At 38.5% G+C, this 27,331-nt stretch overlaps 1 protein-coding gene across 2 annotated transcripts in view; it reads left to right on the plus strand.

Annotated features, from left to right (window-relative positions):
• The first annotated feature begins 693 nt into the window (after positions 1–693).
• The window catches only part of FDX1 (ferredoxin 1), a 32,536-nt gene continuing 5,898 nt past the window's right edge, over positions 694–27,331 (plus strand). Inside the window, exons 1-2 of one of the 2 annotated variants that reach the window (XM_087433674.1) lie at positions 694–1,070; positions 6,531–6,655. In XM_087433674.1, coding sequence (XP_087289800.1) covers positions 862–1,070; positions 6,531–6,655 — 334 coding nt within the window. In that variant the 5' untranslated portion in view covers positions 694–861. The remainder of the gene's footprint in view (positions 1,071–6,530; positions 6,656–27,331) is intronic. The other variant, XM_014785182.2, reaches the window with a different exon arrangement.

Genomic DNA, 27,331 nt, shown 5'->3' on the forward strand with positions numbered 1-27,331 from the left:
AACCCGGGCCGCCAGCATCAGAGAGCACGCACTTAACCGCTAAGCCACAGGGCTGGCTCCCACCACAACATATTAAGCATGATAAAGTATATTTTTAAACTCATCTTTCTGGCTTTTGTAAGTCTTTAAAAAAATCTCAGTTCATCAAAAAGTTTCCTGTCAAGGCTCACGTATCTCTTGTACTCAGCGAACATTTATTTGCCATTCAAGGCTTAGTATTATTACCCGCCTTCCCCAGTTTCCCCAAGTTTATTCATTATTATGATCATTTATAACTTTATAGTCATCATTATTCCCGTGTATCACGCCTACTGGCATTCTGAAATTTCCTACTGTCCTTGTTTGACAATGCCCAGAACTCCCTTTTACTCTAATTTGAACTCCAAGATGACAATCTCCCATCTTGTTTTTTTAACTGGAAGGAGGTGGGGGGGAAGTGCAGAACAGAAGGAAGTGGTTTAGATAACTGGGAGTTGTTTTACTGTATCTTCCCGTCAGACGTTCAGCTACCTTTTAATATTTATTGATCCTGCGTGGCAGCTTTAACCGCTAACAAAGCAGCAAGGTTAAGAAAAAACCAGATCAGTAGGTGAAAGAGCAAAGCGCTTGGCCCCGCCCCCTAAGGAAAAACCCTTCCGGAAGGCGTGGGAACGCGCGGGGAGAATGGGTGCACTTGGGCGGGTAATGGATTTATAGGTCACCCGGGCGGCGCGCGGCACGGAGCTGGCCTCGGCCGGAACCCAGCCCCCCGCGCCCCTTGCCGCAGCTTTCGGCCGTCAGGCGCCTGCGCAGCCGTCCGCTCGCCCTCGTGGCCGCTGCTGTGCGGCCTGCGTCGCGTCCGGTTGTACCCGACCGCCGGCTATGGCCGCCGCGGGGAGCGTGCGGCTGCTGCGGGCCGCCTCCACGGTCCTCGGCGGCGCGGCCCATCGGTGGCTGCTCCTCGCCGGACCCCGCGCGGGAGCCGGGGGCCTCCCAGGGAGCCCGAGGCCGCGCGGGAGCGCCGAGCTGGGCCTGGGCGGCGGCGCGGGGGCTGCCCGGTCGCTGAGCACGTCGGCGCGGGCGCGGAGCAGGTGAGCGTGGGTCGGCGCGCGCGGGCGGCCGGGGGTCCCTCGCCGGGCGGCCGCGCTCCCTCGGCCCGGTTTCTGGTTGCGCTGGCTTTTCCCGGGCGCACGCGCGGGACGGCCAGCCTCTCGCTCCGCCTTCTCCGGGGTGCTCCTGGCGGCTCTGTCTGGTCGCGGTGCCGTCGCTGCCTCCCCTCTGTTACGCTGGAAGTTTTCTTTCCAAACCACAGACGCCTGGCGGGAAACGGGGACCTGGGACCCCCAATCTCCCTTTCCTGGCGCCTCCTATGCCCTCAGGAAAGTCGGGCGCTCTGCTGCCGCTGGTTGTCCATGCGATTTGCTCGGATGTGACCTTTGCTCTGCCAGGTACCTGCAGTGACCTTCGTTAGATACTCCCCACTGACGTCCCGGCCAGCCATTTCTTTCTGGGCCTTTCTCCTGTTCTGTTAGGACATTCTGTCTGTAATTCATTGTCAGGGTAATGTCCGTTTAGAATACACCCACTCTATCCCCTGTGCTTGCCTGTATGCTCTCTTCTGGTTGATACAGGGTTACAAGCCCCTGCGTTGGAGTGGCAAGGCAGGGTTTTCAAGTGGACTTTGGCACTTACTGTCTACCTTGTCTGACTTCCTCAGTCTCTGTAAATTTGAGTTCCCCGATCTGTAAGTGGAGGATAACAATAGTATAGGCTTCGTGGGGTTATTTGAAGAATAAATGAGATAATACAGGTAATGCCGGTAATCTTGTGTCTGGCAAACAATGACGGCTCCGTAGATGCCACCTGTTAGCAGCAGCCGCTTCCTTTTAGGCCCACAGTGTTGAGTGTTTTGTATTAAATGTTGAAAGAGATGTGAAAAAATTTCCCCCAAATATGTTGAAGTTTTATATTCTTGGGCATATTTGTTTTTCAAAGACAACAATCCCCTTAGATATAATAGAGAGAAAGTTTACTGATAATTTCAGAGTATAGCAACAGGGTGGAACCTTATATAATGCCGACCTCAGAACAGCCCTCTGACCCCCTGCTGTCATGTAGCAGGAAGCAAGAACTGGAGGGAGAGAGTGTTGGATTTGTATGTGCTTTTTCTAGTTTCTTCTTGATAAGGCCCCTGAGAATAGGGTCTAGGACTTATTCATCTTTCCCCCCTTAATCCTATTATGTAGTGGTTGCTTAATAAATTTTTGTTTTGTGAACTGTGAGGGAGATAACAGAGAAGGCAAACCAGATGTATTTGTCCATATTTCCCCTATACTTCCGTGCCTTTGACCTCCCTCTGCGTGGATGCCTTGCTTTCTACTATGGATGCATTCTTGAAAAATTGTGTATCAATTGGGACGTATATTGAACATATTTGTGTAACTAGTGTTTAAGAGAACATGAATACTTTTGTAAATGGGAATTCTCTCTCTCAAGTTGATTGTTTGAATTTGGATGTATCAAATTGTCTTGAAGGGAAGCACATCTGTTCTCTTCCCTCCTAATCCTGCCCTCCTCCCCCCCATTGGCACAGTTTCAGTTGATGGCCTTGTGCTTCTTATCACAGACTTTGGAGCTACGATTAGACTTTCCAGCTTTTATCATCTGAAACTTGTACTGTCCAGTACAGTTATCAGCAACCACATGTGGCTCTTTAAGATAAAGTTAAATAAAATTAAATGTTCATTTTCCCAGTTGCGCTGGTCGCATTTCAAGTACTCAGTAGCCACATGTGGCTGGTAGCTACTGTGTTGAACATCACAGGTATAGAACATCTCTGTTATTGCACAGAGGTCAATTGGACAGAGCAGTCTAGAAGCTGTAGTTATGTCTTTTAAGTTTAACATTTAGGTAATTTATCAGTAATTGAGAGTTGAAAAACTCCTTTTACTCCAAAATACCCTGACACAATACTTTATATTTTGTAGTGATTTAGTTTGCAAAGGGTTTCTACATATATTATTTCACTTGACTCTTAGGAAAATCTGTGAGGTAGGTGGGGTAGATAGATGGGAATAAAAATTTAGTATTAAGTAGCTGGCAAAACTAGGACTAGAACTCAAGTAGTTTTTTTTTTTGTCTTTTGAGCACCATAATAGTTGATAATTCTTTAACCTGTAGAGTCATTTGGAAGAGTGAGGGTGGCTATGGAAGCAGGGAGCCCTAGACAAGGCCCTTTTCTTGGACCGACTGCCCTAGGCTACCCTATATAGTGAAAGGGTGGGCATCAGCAGCTATAACTCCCCTCCTGTTCAGAAACTGTTACTGCACAAAGGGCACGATCTGCTCCCCGCGAGACAAAAGCCAATCATCAAGAGGCAAGATGGTGGCAGAGAAAGGGTAGTTTATTACACCTTGTTAGCAAGGGGGAAGATGGCCGACTAATGTCCAAAAGAACCATCTTAAGGGGGCACAAAATCTTGAAGCAGTTATACAGGCCGGTGGGTTATAGGGGAGGAGGTTAGGAACGTTGACCCTCTGATGTTACAGACTGGGAGTTGCCACACCAGATCTTTCAATTTTCATGGATGATGGCTATCAGCCAGTTGAGGGGTCATCACATTGCTGAGGAATTCAGAAGAACAAAGTTATCATCTTATCACAGCTGGGAGGTACATGCACAAGTAGGGGTTGTAAAATCTAGAGCAGTTAGATCTCCTGGAGGGCGCATATCCAGCTGGTTAGTCAGAGGTCAGTCAAAGTTACAATAGGGTTTCTTTTCTACAATATGGCTTCCCTTATGTCAACCTTGTCTTGAGCCGATATCAAAATCTGTTAAGAACTTGACCACAGCACCCCCTGACAGCTTTATTAAAATATTTGCTGTGGTTGAGCAGAATAAATGGCAGTGAGTAAAGAGTAACAAGTGAAGAAACCAGTTGTTTGTGGTGCTGACTGATTAATTGATGGTGATAGAGGATTTAGAAGGATCATATTTATTTCCCAGTGCATGAAATCTTATCCTTCTTGGGAACAGTGAAAAGCTTTTTGCTAGTTCTTAGAACTAGAGGAAAAAAGTCTACAAAACCCACCAACACCAATTGTTAACGGTGAATGGATACAGTTACTTGCGAAAAGGACATGTATAATGCTTTAATTCTCTTGGCAGCTTAGTGAAGTCACTGTTGTCCCCATCTTACTCATAAGGAAGTAAGTGGGTTCCATGGTCATCTCATGAGTATATGTCAGAACCAGGGCTAGAATCTACATCTTTTGATTCTTACATTCCATACTTTTTCAACTGAAGAATTACCTTTCCTCTCTCATTTCTGCTGCTTCTCCTGTCCTTTGGTAAACCTATTATTACTCTTACTCTGAGTTTTTTCTGTGGCTGTACAGCTTTACTACATCGCAGCTGTTCAGGCTTCTTAGCAGCAAAATGCCTGGGGCTTTAAAAAAAGATACTCATCAGTGTTTGTTGAACTCAACTCTGTGTCAGGTTTGTATTTTGCATCCATTGTTACCCTGTTTTTACAGAAGAGGAGTCTGATGTCCAAGAGTTTGAATTCCTTTGCTGTAAGCTTAGCTCTAGAGTGCTCCAGAAGAACAGCAATCCTGAAGCCTCTGGCTTTCAGTAGTGTGTATAAACAATGCAGTTTCTGCTGTTGTACTTCTTGTAGCTTGAGCCACCAGGCGTCTGTTGATGTCAAATCTCTAGACTGCTCTGCTGAGCTGAGACCCGTATTTCCCTCTGGCTTCTGGACAGTCTCATCTGTTTTTTGCTATTGTTAAATTAAACAGGTCTAAACTTTAACTCATTTTCATCTTTCCCAAAGCTCCTCCTTCTTTGGTAACCCTAGGTTAAACTGTACCCCTTAATTGTCCGAGCTGGAAATTTTTTTTTTTTTTTTTTTTTGTGAGGAAGATCAGCCCTGAGCTAACATCCGATGCCAATCCTCCTCTTTTCTGCTGAGGAACACCGGCCCTGGGCTAACATCCATGCCCATCTGCCTCTGCTTCATATGGGATGCCACCACAGCATGGCTTGACAAGCGGTGCGTTGGTGCGTGCCTGGGATCCAACCGGCGAACCCTGGGCTGCCAAAGCGGAGCGCACTTAACCGCTGGGCCGGCCCCATCAAGCTGGAAATTTTAACGTTATTTCTTCCCTCTCTCTCAGTCCACCTTATATAGATGGTCACCGAAACCTTTTAATTCTACGTCTTGAATATCTCTTAGGTCAGTGTCTCCTACATCCTTGCTTAGTTTATGCTCTTTCAATAATCTCCAAAGTGGTCTCCCTGCCTCCAGAGTATCTTCATTTTCAGCCATTTTACCTTGAAAAAATGGCATCTAGTTGAAAATCATGAATAATGTTTGAGGATATTTGTTTTTAAAGCATTTTTTGCTGTGAAAAGAAGTTGGAGACCATAGACCCTTTTGAGGGACATTCTCTCTTTCTCTTCCTCTCTCTTTCTTACACACACACACACACACACACACTTCTGGTAATTTTTAATTAACAGAATCCTCTTTCTTCAGCATTGAATTATCAGGGAATTCATTATCCGATAGGGGCTGCACTTGCCTCATTTGTGAAATGAGATAATTGGACTTGATAATTTGCAAGATGTTTATAGTTTTGAAGTTATGTAATTCTAGGTTTTACCTACATTAAACAAAGTTTCTTTGATGGACTATTACCATCTCTTGGCAGTAGTGAAAATTACAACTAATTGTTTTAAGCTGAAGTGTGTCTTTTCATTTGTGCGGTAAAAATTAAGATGACCAGTGGTGGAGGAGAAAGATCTAGTTGTTACTATAATTTCTTTTCCCAAATTTTGGATGTTTGTGAGATGGGGAAGAAAGTTAAGTCAGCTAACTGAGAGATAATACAAAATCCTATAGTAGAACATGTAAGCAAGTATTATATTTATCTTCCCACAGATTCAAGCAAATAAAAACCTTTTCTAGTCCTTTTGATTTTTGAGTACACACTGGACCAAAATGAAATGTTTAAATACTCAGAAGACTATCTTAACTGCTGCCTCTCAGCAGCAGTGCCTATGAGACACTTGCACAGTTGCCTTATTGATAGCAGAACGATTTGCTTTAGAGATAGCTCTCCACCCCCGTGGTCTAATCTTTTAGGGGCGCAGTCATAGGGACATTGTTTACAGAGAGCTATGTGAGAGCGAAGTAGACTTCATGAGTGATGATTGCTAAATGTGTTCACATAACTGTGACCTGTGACCATGACCACTGGGGAGACGCATACTGCAGTGGCCTTGATAGTGATGTCGTTGCTGTTTCCTTTAAGGTCGTAGAGCTTCCCTCCTGGTAGGTGGGTAGGTAGACATGCCTCTGATTTGTGGTGCCTTCTTCCCAAGTAAACTTTGGAAAGAAAAGAAAATACTATAAAAGAGCATATTTGTGTGTGCGTGCACACACACACACACAATCCCATTTATTTGACCTTAGGTTTTTAAAACAATTACTTTAAAGTATCTTTTGAAATTACTAAAAATAACAAAAGAATGCTTCGTTTTCCAGCTCAGAAGATAAAATAACAGTCCACTTTATAAACCGCGATGGTGAAACATTAACAGCCAAAGGAAAAGTTGGTGACTCTCTACTAGATGTTGTGCTTGAAAATAATCTAGATATTGATGGTTTTGGTGAGTATGGAATGTTCCTTAAAATTTGTAAGTGAAACTACTGAATAGATTTCAACTTGTTGTTTCTTTGAAGAATTTTAACCTATAGCATGCTAAGTAAAATATTAAAATTCAGGAGGTGTTAGTATTATATTCACATTGATAAAGAATGAGTGACACTGTGTTTCTATTCTTTGTGCATTTAGTTAGTTATGTGCTCAAAAGTCTGTTGCCTCGTTATCTTACTGATTGATTACCTGTGTGATGCAAAGCTGGGAGTAGCGAGTGGAGTTGAAAGATACCAGGTTAGAGATAATAAATGTCATATCACAGAGGGGGTAGTTACATAGTTTTAACCTAGTCTTTTTTTTTAACTTTTTATTTTGAAATAATCTTAGATCTACAGAAAAGTTGCAAAAATAGTACAGAGAGTCGTGTAATATTCATTCAGCTTCCCCTACTGTTAATAGTTTATATAACTATTGTTATATATGTATATGTATATGTATTGTATATTATGTACAATAATCAAAACCCAGAAATTAACATTGGTTCAATAGTTATGAAACTGCAGACGTATAGAATTTTACTAATTTTCCCACTAATGTCTTTCTGTTTTGGGATTTAATCCAGGATTCCACACTGCATTACATTTAGTTACCATATCTCCTTAGTCTCCCTCAATCTGTGACATTTCCTCAGTCTTTTCTTCTTTTTCATGACCTTGATACTTTGGAAAAGTGATGGTAAGTTATTTTGTAAATGTCCCTCAATTTGGATTTGACTGATGTTTTCTTGATTAGATTGAACTTATGCAATTTTTTTTTGTTTTAAGTGAGTTTTATTTTACTTACTATTTTATTTTTATTGAGATATAATTGATATAACGTTATATTAGTTTCAGGGTGTACAACATAATGATTTGATATTTGTATATATTGTGAAATGATCACCACAGTAAATCTAGTTAACACCCATCACCATACATAGTCTTGAATGTCAGCTCACCTTCCTAGGAATGGTAATTTATCTCCCTTTTGTTAGAGAAGGAAGTGTTTTATTTTCATTTCTATACTTCTGAGCATATTCTATAACCACTTACACAAAGCCCATGTCCCAGAAACTGTCATCTTACAGCTCAAGAACACCCTGTAAATCACTTGTCAGTTTTGCTCAAGCACCCTCTCTGTCTAGAACGGTGGTTCTCAAAGAGGGTTCCCTTAACCGTTAGCATCAGTGTCACTTGGGAAATGCAGATTCTCAGGCCCTACTCCAGACCTACTGAATCAGAAAGTCTGGGATAGGGCCCAGCAATGGGTGTTTTAACAAGCCCTCCTTGTGATTTTGATGCATGTTAAAGCTTGAGAACCATTGGTCTGCGATAAGGTCCAAGGAGCATATCTGACTATGCTTCTTTTGGGGCATGGTTCACATTGCACTTTTAAGAACCCTTTCCAGATCAGAATTATTTCTCCTCCTCCATTTTCCCAAGATATATTAAATATACCTCTCTATGTTAATGCTCCTCACAGTTACCCTTTTTAGAGAGAATGCCTCTTCATTATTAAATTGTGAGTTCTTAGAAGACTCTTATCACTCAGATATCGTCACAGAGTAGACTTTGTCCAGAGTTGACACTCAATAATATTTGCTGAATTTCTGAATCTAAGCTCAGTTTCAGGGTTAATAACAACAACTACCATTTGAGTGCATACTACATTCCAGCATAAGTTATCTATTATTGTAACAACTCTAAGAGATAGATATTTTTTTTAAACCTATGTTTTATAGATGAAGAAACCAAGGTTCAGAGATGTTAATTTTCTCTGGGTCGTACATGTAGCAAGAGGGCTGAGATTCAAACCAAAGTCTCTCTACCTCCTAACACTCTGCTTTTTCCTTTATGCCGTTTTGGCTAAGAATCATCTTTCCTGCATGAACACCTGCTATATAAATTAGGTGATGAAATAGTTGATATTGTTCTGATTTTAAGGAGTTTTTTAGTCTAATGCAGTGGTTCTTGGCTGGGATTGAGTTTGAGAATCTATGCAGAACTTTTAAAAGTACCGACATCTGTGTCCATCCCAGGTAGTACAGGGAGAGAGGGAAGTTGTGCAGGTGTATTTTGTAAAAGCTCCACGTGATTCAGATGTATACCGTGGTTAAGAATGACTCGTTTAGGGAAAAACCTCATTGATAATTTATGTATGACATATTCTATAAAATTCATATATAATTGATCTCCCTCACGAGTTCATATTCAGCTATACTTTTAACTGAACATAGTTTCTCTGAATTATTCTCTCACAAATGAAAAGTAGTACATAGCACAGTAATTGAGAATAAACTGGAATCACAGATTATGGTTCGTAAACCAACATTGTCACTTACTAGCCATGAGACCTGGAACAGGCTACTTTAACATCTGTATGCCTCAGTTTCCTCCTTTTGAAAAATAGGATTATAATAGTTCTAACCTCATAGGGTTGTTGAAGGTTAAATGGGATGTTGGACGTGAAGTGCTTAGCACAGTGCCTGCCTTTGTAGGAACAGTAGGATTTGTGGCATTTTAACTTGGCGTCCTCTCATCCTCCTGCCCCCACTTCCACCGTAGCCTTAAAAACCATCAGCCTTGCAGCCGCTTGGAGGGGCAGACTGGGTTTGAGTTCCTCAGCCCTGTCTTCAGAATGTTGTCACTTGTCTCGCAGCTTCCTGGAAAAGCTCCATCCCAGGGAGCTATTATTTGACCTGCCTTAGAGATTGCTCTGTGTGAAAAGCTCTATCTCGAGGGCTTTTGTCTAAAATAATTACCTGCAGTTGTTTAACATTGTAGCTGCCTGAGGCTGTCATACAGGTGGGGGCAAACAAGAGCCTGGCCAAAAATTTAAAAGGGAGATCTAGAGGCGGGCCCCGTGGCTTAGGGGTTAAGTGTGCGCGCTCCGCTACTGGCGGCCCAGGTTCGGATCCCGGGCGCGCACCGACGTACCGCTTCTCCGGCCATGCTGAGGCTGTGTCCCACATACAGCAACTAGAAGGATGTGCAACTATGACATACAACTATCTACTGGGGCTTTGGGGAAAAGAAAGGAGGAGGATTGGCAATAGATGTTAGCTCATGGCCAGTCTTCCTCACAAAAAAAAAGAAAAAAAAAGGGAGATCTGGGGAATGAGATGGCCCATAGTGGGCTTTGAAAAGCTCTGGGGATCTAGAAGGCCATGCACATGTGCAGGCCTGTGCTCATGTACAGGAAAGACCCAAGAGGGCCCCAATCTCTCATCTCTGCCTGACTTTGAGGTCCCCTACAAGTGAAAGCTATGGCAGACATGTAAACTGCTCAAATGATGAAGATGTGCCTAATCCCACACTGAGCTGCTCAGAGAAGTGTAGAAGACTTACTGGTTCAAAGCAATGAGGGAAACCTCTGCCCCGTCGTCTAGCTGACCACTAAGCTAACTGAGTAGAGACTTCAGTGGCCACACGCTACAGGGAATATGGACTTAGAGAATTAGTCCAGGAAAGTCGCCAGAGAAACAAATAGCAACAACAACAACAACCAAAAAGCCGGCAACAACAACAAACCCAGGGGAGAGGGCAGTGATCCTGATTTCCGCAGTGGTCACATTATATTACTTAAAATGTCCACTTTGCAATAAAAAATTCAAGACACTCAAAGAAACAGGAAAGTGTGGCCCATACTCAGGAAAACAAAAGCAGTCAATAGAAAGTGTCCCTGAGGAGGCCCAGGTGTTGAACTTACTAGACACAGACATTAAATCAGCTGTTATAAAAGTTCAAAGACCTAAAGGAAACTGTGTGGAGGTGTTCTTTGGCATCTTTACGTCTGCGTGTGTGCGGGCCATCACCACTCTGAGGGTACGTAAAAGAAATAGTGAACGTTGTTCCTGCCCCTGTGGAAGGCTAATGTCCAGGCTGTGATCCAGTAAATCTATTTCTATAGATTTCTCCACAGATTCAATCTCATTTTTAGGAAAAGACATATATACTAGCCTATTTACTAAAGAGCTATTTGTAACAGCAAAAAATTTGAAATAACCAAATGCCCATCAATAGAGGACTACATAGTCATCCAATGGGATATTATATGGCTGTGTTAAAAAAAGGAAAAATTCTCTGGAAGGAGTCTTAAAAACTAATATTAGTGGTTACCTGTTGGTAGGGGGGAGGCAGGAGGAAGATTTTCGTTATAAAACTTTTTTGCCAATATTCCTTTTTTTTTTTTTTTTGCTAATCTTCCTTTTTTTTTTTTTTTTTTTGCTTGAGGAAGATTAGCCCTGAGCTAACATCTATGCCAGTCTTCCTCTATTTTGTGTGTAGGTCGCCATTGCAGCGTGGCTGATGAGTGGTGTAGGTCCATGCCTGGGATCTGAACCCACAAACCCCGGCTGCTGAAGTGGAGCACGCTGAACTTGAACCACTAGGCCACAGGGCCTGCGCCTTATAAGACTTGTTATACTTTTGAATTTTGAACTACGTGAATGGGTTACCTATTTTAAAAATGTATTTAAAAAAAAATTAGAGGAGACAACCTAAATGTCTAACAATAGGAATTAAGTCCACGGTGGCATTTCTACGTTATAGTATGCATCCATTATGAATAATGTTCACAGTGAATTTGTAATAATGTAGGTAGATGCTTATAAGTGAAAGACAATGTATTTAGTTGCTTTTGATTTTTCAGAGTGCATTGAAAATATACTAGAAGGAGATGTTTGATGTTGGTTGTCTCTTCTTGATCTGATTGTGAGTTTGTCATCTTCATTCCACTTTTCCTATATTTTAACTTTTTATATAGTAACTTACTACTTTAATACCCTGTGGCTCGAGTAAGTTACTGACCTTCCCTGTGTTCCACTTTCATTCTCTGTCGAATGAGGATAATAATTAGTACTCACCTCACAGGGCTTTTATAAGGATTAAATGAATTAATATATGTCTTCAGAACAGTGTCTGACACTAGAAAGTTTATAAGTATTTACATTAGTCTATTTTATTATATAAAAGTGATCTTTGTACACAATAAGATACGACTTCACAACCTTTAGGATGGCTATTGTCAAAAAAATGGAAAATAACAAGTGTTGGCAAGGATGACGAGAAATTGGAGCCCTGAAGCATTGCTAGTGAGAATGTAAAAGGGTGCAGCTGCTGTGGAAAACAGTTCAGCGGTTCCTCAGAAAGGTGAACATAGAATTACCATATAATCCAGCAATTCTTCTCCTAGGTATATACCCAAAAGAATTGAAAGCAGAGACTCAAACAGATACTTGTAAACCAGTGTTCATAGCAGCTTATTCACAATAGCCAAAAGGTAGAAACAACTCAAGTGTCCATCAGTAGATGAATGGATAAACAAAATGTGGTATATACATACAATGGAATATTAATCAACCATAAAAAGGAATGAAATTCTGATACTTGTCGCAACATGGATGAACCTTGAAAACATTGTGTTAAGTGAAATAAGCCACACACAAAAGAACAAATACTCTGTAATTCTACTTATATAAGGTACCTAGAATAGGCAAATTCATAGAAACAGAACGTTGAATAGAGGAGAGAGGGAAGAATGGGGAGTTATTGTTGAATGGGTACAGAGTTTCTGTTTGGGATGATGAAAAATTTCTGGAAATGGTGATGGTTACACAACATCATGAACATACTTATTGCCACTGAATTGTACACTTAAAAATGGCTAAAATGGTAGATTTTATGTTATGTGTATTTTACTGCAGTTAAAAAATTGGGATACAAAATAAAATCTGTATAAATAGAGAAAATAGCATTTTTTCTGATTAAAAAATCAATACATGTTCATTGTAGAAAATTTTGGAAAATTTAAAAAGTGTGTAAAATAAAAATCATCCATTGTTCTACTCTCCATCACCACTAACAACATTTTTATGCTTTTAAAAACATATATATTGTGGTTAAATTTTATCCTAGTGTGAATTACATAAAATAAGAGCAATATAAAAATATTAAAGTTTCATATTATATACAACTTTTGGAATTGTGTGAATCCACATTTTTAAAATATGAAGAGATTTTCATCATTTTGAAGCTGACAGTCATGGTGAATTGTAAGCTGTGTTTGTGCTAAGGCTGTGTGGTGGAGCCACTTGAGCTGATAAATGGAAATATGTCCTGGTCTTTGACAGGAGCAGGTGAACCGTGCTGTTGTTGGTGTGCATTGGAACTTGTGACTATTATGCTGCTGAAAAAATTTAAATTTTCACGTCCCATAACAGTGTTAACTAAACTTGCATCAAGTCGTGGTGTAGTGCTGAAACATACCCCCAAATCAATAACTTTGGAATGGAAGTTAAACCTGGCGACACTATGAAGAAGGTTAAACAATCACCCTGACCTTCTGTGCTGTTAACCTAGGTGTAGGTACTGTATAGACAGAGGTGCTTAGAAAATATGATTTTAAGAAGCAGAAATATTTTCAAGTTCACAGAAATCTCTTGGACAAGGGTATTGGAAACCAAGACTGGTGAGAGCGGCAGGCGCAGCACTGTAGGGCGTGTGCCTCAGTCTGCAGTGGCTGATGTTTATGTAACTGAAAGTGCTGGAAGTGCTGCGATCGTCTGCACGCCTGCCCTGCCCCTCGTTGCGTTTATTTCTATGAGAAAGGGAGTCTTGACTTGAGTTTCGAATTATGTGAGAATTTGGGACTCAAGTCCCTCGCATAAATAAGGTTACTGGTTTAAACGCATTTTTTTTTCTATTGAATGTACCATGAGAGAATATCTGACATTTATAAATACTCTTTTGTAAACATCATTTTAAACGGCTGCACATTTTTCTATTCTATGTATTTGCCATGGTTTATTTGACCCATTTCCTCCTTTGGACATTTAGGTGGCTTCCAGTTTTCAGCTATTATAAACAACCTTAAGGTGAACATTCTCAGAAATACTTTTCTGTGTATATGTTTTACAATTTTCTTGCAATAAATTCTCAGGGATGGAATTACCGAGTAAAGTTTATTTGTTTTGGAAATTGTTCAAATTATTTGCCTGTTTTTCTGATGAGGTATTGTTTGTTTTTATTGGTTAGCAAAAGCTCTTTAAATGTGCTATTTGACAAAAAAATGAAAATTAATTTTAAACATCAAATAACTTTCAACCTCTATTTTACACAAAAGTACATTTTTCTCAAAATAATGTAAAATACTTTATTTGCAGTAGATAATTTTCATGAGTTGCTTTCCATTAATTTCTTTTAAATTAAAGCATAAATATGTGATCTTAATATTTGAAAGTATCTTTTTAAAAATTTAAAAATATTTTTTCTCTCATCATTCGTGATGGTCACAGTATGCAGTGACTGTGATGTTTTTCGAACTGAGGGTTGCAACCATTAGTGGGTCATGAAATCAATTTAGTAGCTCCCAACTAGCATTTTAAAGAAATCAAAAAGAACAGGATATATGAAAATACACCATCTTTTGCAAGGGTATTATTTCATGAAATATTTGTTTAGCTGTTTTACAAAGTGTATGTGTACTGGGTCATGATGTAAAATGGAATTCATACTGCAAGTCACAAAAAAATTTTATTTTGAAAGCTGTTGGTTGGGATGGTTAAGAATGGTCTTCCTGCCTGGGTTTGTTTCCCAGCTCCGCCGCTTCACCAGCTTTGTGGCCTTGGGTTAGGTACCTAACCTCTTCATACCTTGTCTTTTCAAGGGTAAAATCGGAATAATATTTGTTCCTACCTTGTCAGGCTGCTCTAAAGATCAAATAAGTTAATCCAAGCAAGCGCTTAAAATAAACGTTAGCTGTTATTGTTAACATAGTTATTAATACAAGTTCACCGTTCATTTTAGCAAATTTTAAAAATACATTAAAAAAGGACTTCCTATAATCCCATCACAAAAAGATAACCACTAAAAGGATCTTTTCCCTGATACCCCAGAAATATAGAAAATTTAATGCCAGCACAGTCTTTAGTAGTTTGATAAGAATTCTGCACTCCTTATGCAGACTTAAAAGAGAAGCTTTAAAGATCAAGGATCTTAACATGTCCAGAAATTTTGGCATATAAATATAAACTTGAGATAAGCTAAACTAGGTTCACAAAAGATAGAGTTAAGCCTAGGCCACTTTCTAGAATAAAGATGAAAGAAATGAGATCAAGAAATCTGAAATGTTATCTTTATAAAGAAGAGGTTATTATAGTGACATTATAGGGGCAGCTATTTCATTAATTCCTAAATATTGCCCTTGTCTTAAGTCATACTCACAGATGAACCTCGTACTCAAACGAGACTGACGAAGTACAGAGTCTCTCTACGATTTCTCCTCAGGTGATCTCATCTCTTCTGTGACCTTAAATCCCACCTAGATGCCCATAAATTCTTAACTTTACATTGTTAGCTCAGACTTCTCCTTTGAGCCCTGGACTTACAGATCCAGCTTCCTATTTTATATCTCGTCTTGGAAATTGCAAGGGCATTTTTAAGTCAACATATTTAGACAGCTTTTGATTTTTTTCCCCCACTGAAACCTGTCCTTCCTAGAGTCTTTTCTATCAGTAATGAGCATCACTCGGCTGTTCAGGCCTGCAACTAGGGAGCATCTTTTATTCTTCCTTCTCACCCATCCCCTACCTCCAGTCCATCAGCGGCTTCTGTCAGTTGTGCTTCCAAAATATGTCTCCAGCGTGTCCTGTTGTCCCTCCCTGCAGTCACTGTTTGGGGCTGTCCAGTAACTGTATGCTTGGAACTGTGCTGATCTGCCTCTTTTCTTGAGCCCAGCAGTGGGGGTGATTTGTCATAACACATCATGAAAAACTTCCCATTTCACTAGGATAGAATCTACGTTAGTTACCGTAGCCTAAAAGGTTCTGCAGTATCTGGCCCCATCTGCCCTTCTTCCTCTCCCCCGTTTTTCATCATTCTTTTTCTCAGTTTGGCCACACTAGCCTTTTCTCAAGAGCTGAACTCACCCAGAATTTTTACCTTTGAGACTGTGTACACACTTAACAGTTTTTTTTCTTGCCTGGGAAGTTCTCTCTTTCACCATCCTGTATATAGGATTTTCATCTGTCTAGTCACAGGTTATGTGTTACTTCCTAAGTGAGGCTTTGCCCAATCCAAAGTAGGGTTTCTCTCATTACCCTGAACCCATTATTCTCCATCACAGCATCCTGTTCATTTCTTTCATTGCATTTGTCACTATCTGTTGATTATGTATATGTATTTATTTACTTGTGTATCTTTCTTCCAAGAGACTGAGATGAAGGGTAAAATCATTCCTGTTTTATTCCTGATTGTATATGAAGTGAAGTAATGAATGAATAAATGAGTAAAAAGGGACAATTGTAAATTTTGGAAGCAACACAAATTTATAAGCATTCTTATTTTCAACTTTTATATTAATATAGACCTTTTAGATGATCCTTGTTTTTAAGACTATTGTAATATCCTGTCACTAGGGGGCAGTTACACCTCTCTGATGAAATTTACTTAGTTTATTATCTCAGACTTTTTTTATTTTATATTACCTATTTCGTATGTCTGTTTTGAGGGAAATTATTAAAATTGGGAGATTCTGATAATGTTCATGTAAATCTATATTTATTGCTATCATGTTTGTTGACTCCTTATTGGTATAATGTATTTCTGGCTATGCTAGATCAAGCTTTACGCTAGAAAATTAGATTTGATCTTTATATGTAGTTTCACATTTTTAATATATAATATTCCCACACAGCTATTCTCTGGATTTTTGTTTGGGAGAGGGATTAGGTATGGGGGTGGGCAATCTTGTCAGCATCATAACAGATCTACAAAATGATCTTAATGTAAGATACACACACACACACAATGATCTTTTCCTGTTGGCAAACACTCAAATTACATGAAAGGATAGAAGCAGTAGTCTGCAGATAGCTAACTTTCTCTGGAAATTAATTTTATGGCAGAATTTCTGAGCATTTGTGCAAAAGCTCAATATTATTAGTCTTGTTTTTAAGAAAAACTCAGTCTGGAGAAGTTTTATTCATCACCAACTTTGAAATTAGCCAGTAACCATGCTTTACTTATTCTTGATATAATTTTTAAATTGTGCAAATTTGAATTTGTGCAGATAAACAATATTAAAGTTCTTACTATAGCAAAATCAGAAGTACTGTGAAAACCAAAACTTTGTCAAGAATCCCATCATTTCAGGCTGACAGGCTGTGTGAATTGTATATTTTGCATTTGTTACTGCAGCTAAATTGGTGCCACTTTAGCTGGTAACCAAATACCTGCCATCCATTGTCAGTATCATGTGAACTGTGTTGTTTACAGACATCTGAATGTCTGTGTGATTTTGTTGACTATAGTGCTGTTTTAAATTGTGGTTATAATATAATTTTTAGAGCCTACAACAGTTTCATCCAAGCATTCGTTAAGTGCTAATGCTGAAAAATATGTCTGAAAATGTGTTACTTTGGAACAGAAGTTAGATAGGACAAAATGCTATGAAGAAAGCCAAAAACCTGTCATGATATGTATTACTGTTAATTTAGGGGAAAGAACTCTGAATTGTTAGCTAGAATGCTGACAAAGTTAAAGCAGCACTAAAGTGTACATACTTTTAAGTTCATGAAAATTGTTGTATAACCAAGCAAGGGTGATAGATAAAATGCCGGCACCAGGGGCTGATATCAGCATGACTGTAATGTGTCCCTAAGTCCCATTATTGTCTATGCTAAAGTGTGGAGTATTTTTGATTATTTGAAAGCTGGACATAGTAATGTAAAAAGTTTTATTTCAGATGTTTGTTCTACTTAAGTATATTTTAAAACAAATATGTTTATGAGGATTATAGGTTGGTGAACTATAAGAACCCATCTCCCTACTTTACATTTTGTTTCATTGAGAAAATAACTCTTGAATTAAAAGACTTCAGTTTTCAAAATTTTGGGGAATACATCCCTCATAAAATGTGATCACTTTATGCTTACATATATATGTGCATCTGTATGTATAAATATATGTATATATACATATGCACATCTGTCCATACATATGTATATGCGTACGTATACACATTTCCCCCATTAATTTACTCTTGTGTAACCAACCACTGATAAAGACACTAAAAGCTGACGGCCACCAGTATTGCTCTGGGCCTGTATATTAGCATAAATCACATAACTTTTATACTTTCAATCCCCTTCTTTCCACATATATCATTGTGTTAGTCTAGTGCCCATATTCTAATCAGCTACCAGGTTTAGATTGAAGGCTCTGTAGTTGTTGTTACTTTTGTATCCTTTTATAGGTTGCCTTCCATTGCTTGTTCTGTAGAGTTGTTCCCTGTGTATGTGATAAGAATGAAAAACAACAGATACTCCCTATTTTATGAATAGGTTTTGTTCCCCAAATCCATTTTCAGGTCAACTACTTGGCATTTGGAATTTGTTTTCTCGTGAAAGTGATGTTATACATGGTGGCTAAATTTTCAGGCTAACCCACAGAACCTATGTCTTCATAACTAATTTAATCACCATTTACAGGCTGGTTTCTTTGAGAAAATGCATTTCAACTTATAACTTCTAACGCCAGATCAAGAACACCTTAACTCCCTGGACCCACCTACTACACCCTCCCCGGCCCTCCCCGCCCCAAACACACACACTATAGGGACTCCTTTCTCCACTTTGCTCCCCGTTCTGGTGGAGGGAACATATGCCCTGCTGATTGTCAATGCAGACGATTTCATGGTAGATAGGAGCCTGGGAATTCGGTGATGCTAAAGAGGAGTTAGAAGATGAGGCCCAGTAGGGACACATCCACTTTGTTCCTGCCTGTAGCCATTGGCAGTTTGGGTTGTGGCTCCAGTGGAGTTGGGCGCTGCAGGGATGTTCATTAAAGATGTGAACTCTTGTCAAGGGAATATAGAATTGGTGGCAGCTCCCATGTTTTAACTGAAAATAAGTAGGCAATGACAGATCAGCTCTGGTTGTGCACAGTCAGGTCCTGATAAAGGGCATCTACAAAAAACCTACAGTCAACCTCATACTTAGTAGTGAAAGGTGGAATGCCTTTCCCCTATGTTCAGGAGCAAGGCAAGGATGTCTACTCTCACCACTCCAGATTAACATCTTATTGGAAGTCTTAGCCTGTGTAGTAAGGCAAAAGAATAAAAAAGAAAAAGAAAGAGATTAAAAGGCATACAGATTAAAAAAGAAGAAATAAAACTATTTTAGACAATGATTGTTTATGTAGAAAATCACAAGGAGTCTACAAAAAATCTTAGAACTAATAAGTGAGTTTAGCAAGGTCCTAGGATACAAGGTCAACAGACAAAAATCAATTGTATTTCTATATGCTAGCAATGAACAATTGGAAACCAAAAAACTTTTTAAAAGAATATTTACGATAGCTCCCCAAAATGAAATTTTTAGGTTTAAATCTAACAAAATACGTAAGGATCTGTATCCTGAAAAATTATAAATTGATGAAAAGAAGCAAAGACCTAAGTAGTAGAGGAACATACTGTGTTCGTGTGAATTGGAAGTCTTAACATAGTAAAGATGTCAGTTCTCCTCATTCATATATAGATTTAATACAGTTCTCATTAAAATCTCAGCAAGATTTTTTGTAGATATAGACTAGCTGATTCTAAACTTTTTATGGAAAAGCAAAGAAACTAGAATAGCCAGACAGTTTTAGAAGAGAAGAATAAAGTTGAAGAAAGTATAGTACAGATCTTAAAACTTACTGTGATGCTACAGTACTCAAGACAGTGAAATATTGGCAAAGGGATAGACATGTAGATCAATGAAACAGAATAAAGAGTTCAGCAATAGACACATAAAAACATGTCCAGTTGGGTTTTTTTGGGAATAGCTTTACTGAGATACAATTCACATACCATCCAGTTTACCGATATAAAGTATACAGTGTTTTTCTATTATATTCAGAGTTGTGTAACCATCACCACAATCAATTTTATTCTATTTACCTTCCAGCTTTATTGAAAGCTGGAATTGACAGATAACAGTTGACAGAAAACATTGTGTAAGTTTAAGGTATACAACATGATGATTTGATATACATATCTATTGTGAAATGATTACCACAATAGGGTTAGTTAACACTTCCATCACCTCACATAGTTACCTCTTTTTTTTTGTGGTGAGAACATTTAAGATCTACTCTGTTAGCAGATTTCAAGTGTATAATACAGTATTGTTAACTGTAGTCACCATGTTTTACGTTAGATCCTCAGACCTTATTCATCTTGTAGCTGGAAGTTTGTACGCTTTGACCAACCTCTCCCCATTTCCCGCAGCCACCAGCCACCACCATTCTATTCTCTGTTCTATGAGTTTGACTTTTTTGGATTCTACCTATAAGTGAGATTAGGCAGTATTTATCTTTCTCTGTCTTTCATTTAGCATCATTCCTTCAAGGCCAATCCATGTTTCACAAATGGCAGGATTTCCTTCTTTTTTATTGCTGAATAATATTCCATTGTAGATATATACCACATCTTATTCATTCATAGACACACACCCAGGTTGTTTCACTGTCATGGCTGTTGTGAATAATGCTGGAATGAACATGGGGGAGCAGATATCTCTTTGAGATGGTGATTTCATTTCCTTTGTGTATATACCTAGAAATGGGATTGTTGGATCATATGGTAGTTCTATTTTTAATTTTTGAGGAACCTCTGTACTGTATTCCATTGTGGCTATACTGATTTACATTCCCACCACCAGGTGAGGCAAGGATTCCTTCTTTTTCACATCCTCCTCAACACTTGTTATCTCTTATCTTTTTGATAATAGCCATTCTACTAGGTGTGAGGTGATATCTCATTGTGGTTTTGATTTGCATTTCCCTGGTGATTAGTGATGATTGGCATCTTTTCATGTACCTGTTGGCTATTTGCATGTCTTTGGAAAAATGTCTATTCAGGTTCTCTGCCCATTTTTTAATTATGTTGTTTGTTTTTTTACTGTTGAGTTGTATGACTTCTTTATATATTTTAGATATTAACCCCTCATCAGGTAGATGGTTTTCAAATATTTTCTCCCATTCCATAGGTTGCCTTCTCATTTTGTTGATTATTTCTTTTGCTCTGCAGAAGCTTTTTAATTTGATGTAGTCCTACTTACTTATTTTTGCTCTTGTTTCCTGTGTTTTTGGTGTCATATCCAAAAAATTGTTGCCAAGACCACTGTCGAGGAGCATTTCCCTATGTTTTCTTGTAGGCATATATTTAAGTCTTTAATCCATTTTGAGTTAGTTTTTGTGTATGGTGTAAGAGGGGAGACCAGTTTCATTCTTATACATGTGATTTTCCGGTTTGCCCAGCACCATTTATTGAAGAGACTGTCCTGTCCTCACTGAGTATTCTTGGCTCCCTTGTGAAATATTAGTTGACCATACATGCAAGGGTTTATTTCTGGGCTCTCTATCCGTTCCACTGGTCTCTGTGCCTGTTTTTATGCTATTACCACACTGTTTTGATTACTACAGCTTTGTAATGTAGTTTGACATCAGAAAGTGTGACCCCTCCAGCTTTGTTCTTTCTCAGGATTGCTTTGGCTATTTGGGGGTGTTTTGTGGTTCCACACGTATTTTAGGACTGTTTTTTTCTGTTTCTGTGAAAAATGCCATTGGAATTTTGATGGAGATTGCATTAAATCTATCGATGGCTTGGGTAGGATAGACATTTTAACAAGGTTAATTCTTATGATCCATGAACATGGATATCTTATGTATTTTTGTCTTCATTTTCTTTCATCAAATTGATAGGTTTCAGTGTACAGCTTTTTCATCTCATTGGCTAGATTTATTCCTAAGCATTTTATTCTTTTTGATGCTATTATAAATGGAGTTGTTTTCTTAATTTCTCTTTCTGATAGTTTGTTGTTAGTGTATAAATATGCAACTGACTTCTATATGTTGATTTTGTATCCTGCAACTTTACTGAATTGTTTATTAGTTACAACAGTTTTTGGGTGGAATCTTTAGGATTTTCTATATCTAAGATCATATCATTTGCAAACTGACAGTTTTATTTCTTCCTTTCTGATTTGGATGCCTTTTATTTCTTTTCTTGCCTAATTGCTCTGGCTAAGACTTCCAGTACTATGTTGAATAGGAGTGGTAAGAGTGGGCGCCCTTGTCTTGTTCCTGATCTTAGAGGAAAAGTTTTCAACCTTTAACCATTGAGTATGATATTAGCTGTGGGCTTGTCATATATGGCCGTTGAGGTATGTTCCCTTTATACCGTATTTGTTGAGTTTTTATCATAAATGGATGTTGAATTTTTTCAAATGCTTTTTCTGCATCTATTAAGATTCTCATATGGTATTTATCTTTCATTCTATTGTGTATCACATTTATTGATTTGCATATATCGAACCATCCTCGCATCCCAGGAATAAATCCTACTTGGTCATGGTGTATGATCCTTTTAATGTGCTTTGAATTCAGTTTGATAATATTTTCTTGAGAATTTTTGCGTCTGTAATTATCCAGGGACATTGGCATTTAGTTTTCTTCTCTTAATGTCCTTATCTGGCTTTGCTATCAGGGTAATAATGCTGGCCTCATAAAATTAGTTTGCGAATGGTCCCTCTTCAGTTTTTCAGAAGAGTTTGAGAGGGATTGGTGTTAATTCTTCTTTAAATATTTGGTAGAATTCACCAGTTAAACTGTTTGGTCCTAGGCTTTTCTTTGTTGGGAGGTTTTTGATGACCAGCTTAATCTGTTTACTTGTTATTGGTCTGTTCAGATTTTCTATTTTTTTTTTTTCCCCTTTATGATTCAGTCTTGCTGGCTTGTATATTTCTAGGAATTTACCCATTTCTTCTAGGTTATCCAGTTTGTTGGTGTATAATTGTTCATAGTAGTCTCTTGTGATCCTTTGTGTTTCTGTGGTATCAGCTGTAATGTCTCCTTTTTCGTTGAGCTCACAACTCAGTACTCTGGATGAGGCGAGAGAGAAATAGGCCTCTGGCAGCATCTTCTCAAGACGGCTCTCCTCATTCTTGGACTGCAGTGGAGTTTCAGTCTGCTGCCTGGATCCCACAGCTCCCACAAAGGCACTTTGGTCTGTGGATGGATGCCAGATTGTTGTTGTTGAAGGGAGGGATATGATCAAGGGACGTCTTATTTGGCCATCTTGCTGCTGTCACTCCCTCACCACAATTAATTTTAAAACACTGTTGTCACTCCAAAAAGAAATTCTGTACCCTTTAGCTATCACTCCTCAACCCCCCATCTCCTCAGCCCTAAGCAACCACTTACCTACTTTGCATATCTATAGATTTGCCTGTTATGGATACTACATGTAAATGGAATCATATAATGTGTGGTCTTTTGTGATTGGCTTTTTCCATTTAGTATAATATTTTCAAGGTTGATCTGTGTTGTAGCATGTATCAGTACTTCATTCCTTTTTATGGCCCAATAATATTAATCTTCCATTTTATGGATATACCACATTTTGTTTACCCATTCATCATTTGATGGATATTTGGATTGTTTCCACCTCCTGGCTATGGCCAAGGTACAAAGGCAATTAATGAAGAAAGGATACCCTTTTCAACAAAGGGTATAACGTTGGAACAGTTGGACATCCATATGGGGAAAAAAGGAATCTCAATCTAAACCTCACACTTTATATAAAAATTAACTAAAAACTGATTTAGATCTAAATGTAAAACTTAAAACTGTCAGACTTCTAAAAGAAAGCATAGGAGAAAACCTTTGGGACCTGGGGCAAAGAATTCTTAGACATGATGCTAAAAAACACAATCTCTAAAAGAAAAAAAAATTATAAAGCAGACTTAATCAAAATTAAAAACTTTTGCTCTGCCCGTGATGCCGTTAAGAGAATGGAAAGACAAGCTACAAACTGGGAGATAATACTTGCAAATCACATATCCAAAACAGGTCTTGTATCCCTAATATGTAAGGACCTCTCAAAACTCAACAATAAGGAAACAAACCAATTAAAAAATGGGCAAAAGACACAAACAGACACTTCACCAAAGAGAATATAGAGGTGATACATAAGCACCTAAAAAGATATTCAGGGGCAGTAGGATCTGAACTTACACTAATGCACAACTCTGCCATTTAGAGCTTTCTCCTAATGGTACAAGAGATGAATGATGATGCCATTCTCCCAAATGGCTTTGGAAAAAAATGGAAATCCAAAGAAAAAAAAAAGCTATCTAACATCTTTAATTTTTGGAGAAATGCAAATCACAATGTGATATACTACATACTTACTAGAAGCAAACTGTGGTACATCCATACAATGGATTACTTTTCAGCAGTAAAAAGGAAAGAATTGCATCTACACACAACAGAGTGGATGAATCTCAAAGGCACTGTGCTGAGTAAAAGAAGCCAGACTCAAAAGGTTATCTATTTTATGATTGTATTTATATGACATTCTGGAAAAGACTAAACTATAGGATGGAGAACAGATCAGTGGTTGCCAGGGGTTAGGGATTGGGGAGACTGTGACTCCAAAGGAAGAGCAAACACAAGGGAATTTTTTGGGCTGATGAAACTTCTGTATCCTGGTTGTGGTAGTGGTTACAAGCCTGTACATGTTAAAATTCATAGAACTGGATTCCAAAAAGACAAAAGTCAGGTGCTTGTTAATTGGGAACTAGCTTTAAGTATAAGACCGGGAAACTAATAAACTAATAAATGGGAGGAAATAGCCATCATGAAATAGCCATCATGAAATCAGTAATTTTTTATGAGATGAAATAAGAACAAGAAGGGATAATTTTTAAATTTAATTTATTGAATATTAGTGAACAAATCCATTAAGAGCAGTAATTCTTCTTTGTGGAGTCATCAGAGCCAACAGGCCCTTAGAGATCATCTACCTCAGTCTCTCATTATACAGATGAGAAGAAAACTGAGGCCCTTGAGGGCTTTGCCCAGGACACAGCATACGGTGTGGTAGGTCCATCTAGAGCCTGGACTCCTGACCTCAAGGTCGCACTGCAGGAGTTTTTGAACTTGGTATATATATTTTTTAACCAGAGGATCTTCCTCTTTTTAAAATATATCCATTTACCTTTTTGTGTGAGATGTTTCAAATTTACACAAAAATACAACTAACCAATTGATGTGTATATATATTTGTATATTATATATGTGTATATATGTGTGTTTATATATATTTAAGTAAAGTGACTTGTATTATTAAGTGGCAGAAGCTAATCTTCAACATTGAGAAACTTAGCTGAAGTGATAACTTTTCTCTAACTAGTAAATGACCTTAGTCTATTCATTTAACTTCTTGGGTTTAGTTCTTCTTATGTTTATAAAAAATAAAATTGAATTACTCTAAGATTTCTTATAACTTCCAAATAATAATAATAATTACCGACAATTGTATGGTGCTTACTATCTACCAGTCGTGGTTGCAAGTACATATGTTGTACACACTTGTATGTAATTCTTACCACTGCCAGGTGAGGTTGGTGCAGTTAGTATCGAGGAAACTGACGTGTGGAGGGGAGGGTAAAGTAGCCCAAGGTGATGCTGTTAGTAAAAGGGGAGCTGGGATTGAAGCCAGGGAGTCTGGCTCCACAGCCCATGCTTGTAACTCCTACATTTCACTGTATGATCTCTCTCTACTTAATCCCGTGACTGCTTTGAATTGGATGTAATAAAAATGAACATTTAAGGAAGCCTCTCTTTTGATTTTTTTAGATAATAAAATATGAATAACAAATGTTTAAATTATGAGGGAACAACTTTTGTTAAAATGATCCATGTATTCAGAGGAAAATTAAGACTGTTACTCGTTATTGATAGTAGTTCTGTTACATATTTTATGTAGTGTTTGTTGGCCAAAAGAGAATCTAAATCAAACTGAAGTTATTCCTAGGACTGTGTAATCTTTAAACTTGTTTAATGGCTTTAAAAACCACTATTAAAAAACAAACCAAAGGGGCCGGCCTGGTGGTGTAGCGGTTAAGTTTGCGCACTCAGCTTTGGTGGCCCGGAGTTCGCAGGTTCAGATCCCGGGCGCCCACCGACGCACTGCTTGTCAAGCCATGCTGTGACGATGTTCCATATAAAGTGTAGAGGAAGATGGGCACAGATGTTAGCTCAGTGCCAGTCTTCCTCAGCAAAAAGAGGAGGATTGGCAATGGATGTTAGCTCAGGGCTAATCTTCCTCACAAACACGAAAACAGCAACAACAGAAACAAACCAGAATAACTTTTTTTTTTTTAAATAATTTTATTTATTTATTTTTCCCCCAAAGCCCCAGTAGATAGTTGTAGGTCGTAGCTGCACAGCCTTCTAGTTGCTGTGTGTGGGACGCGACCTCAGCATGGGCAGAGAAGCGGTGCGTCGGTGTGCGCGCGGGATCCGAACCCCGGGCTGCCAGCAGCGGAGCGCGCGCGCTTAACGGCTAAGCTACGGGACCGGCCCCAGAATAACTTTTTAAGGTAGAATTTAACCAGAACCCAATTCTGCACGATTTGGATTTGTCAGATCCTCCTCTAGATGCCATATTTTAAGAAAAGCCCAACTGGACTGAGAGAAGGGATTTAGAACTGTGTTATTGAGTAAGAAAAATTTGAAGAACCTGGGTATACTCAGCGTGGAGAAGGAAGAACAATCTCAGACATATGAAAACTTATTGTTCAGAAGGATTTGCTAAATAAACAGTCAAACTCATAGAAACAGAGAATAGAAAAGTGGTTGACAGGGGCTGAGGAGTGAGGGAAATAGAGATTGGTAAAAGAATACAAACTTTCAGCTATGAGATGAATAAGATCTGAGGATCTAATGTGTTAACATGGTGACTGTAATTGATAATACTGTGTTGTATAATTGATATTTGCTAAGAGACTAGAACTTAAATGTTCTCACCAAACAAAGAAAAAAAGATAAATATGTGAGGTGATGGATATGGATGTGTTAATTAACTAGATGAAAGGAACTCTTTTACAATGTATATGTATATCACATCGTCACGATGTGCACTTTAAATATTTTACAATTTTATTTGGCAATTATGCTTAATAAAGCTGGGGAGAAAAAGAAGGAGGATTTAGCTCCATGTGATAGAATTGGACCAGTAGCTAGAAGTTACAGAATGACAGACTTTATTTAGCTCAACAGAAGCCAAATGCGAGATTGGCTGGCTTATGTGGTATGGATTTCTCAGGAGTTTTTTAAGCAAAGACTGGGTAACCCCTGGAAAAAGGATGTTTACAGAGCAGATTCACTCATAGTTTGGTTGGACTAGATGACTTCTCAGTTCCCCTGTCACAGTGTCTGGCATATAATAGGCATTCAGTAAATAACTGTTAAATTAGTGGCTTCAAGAAAAATGGGATAAGAGAAGTATTCTTATCTTATTGTTTAAAACCTGTGTGACTGTTAAAGTGCCTTATTTGATTCTGTTCTGATTACAAAGAGAGATTGAAAGGGAAGAATATTTAGCTTAATTTAGACATCAGTTTGTTTGCTCTCTGATGCCTCCTGTCTACCACAAGTCTTCATAAATTGTGTTTAGCTCTCCAGGAAAAGGTAAATAACTTGCATAGCTATTACATAAATTATTTTATATATGTCTAAAAATGCATACATTTTTATATGTGTGTGTGTCCCAGTTTATTAACTTGTAAGCTCTTTGATATTAGGAGTGTGTATTTTTG

The sequence above is a fragment of the Ceratotherium simum genome, chromosome 7 (genome assembly GCF_057802395.1).
Source record: "Ceratotherium simum simum isolate JZ-2026a chromosome 7, ASM5780239v1, whole genome shotgun sequence".
In the NCBI taxonomy this organism is placed as follows: Eukaryota; Metazoa; Chordata; class Mammalia; order Perissodactyla; family Rhinocerotidae; genus Ceratotherium; species Ceratotherium simum.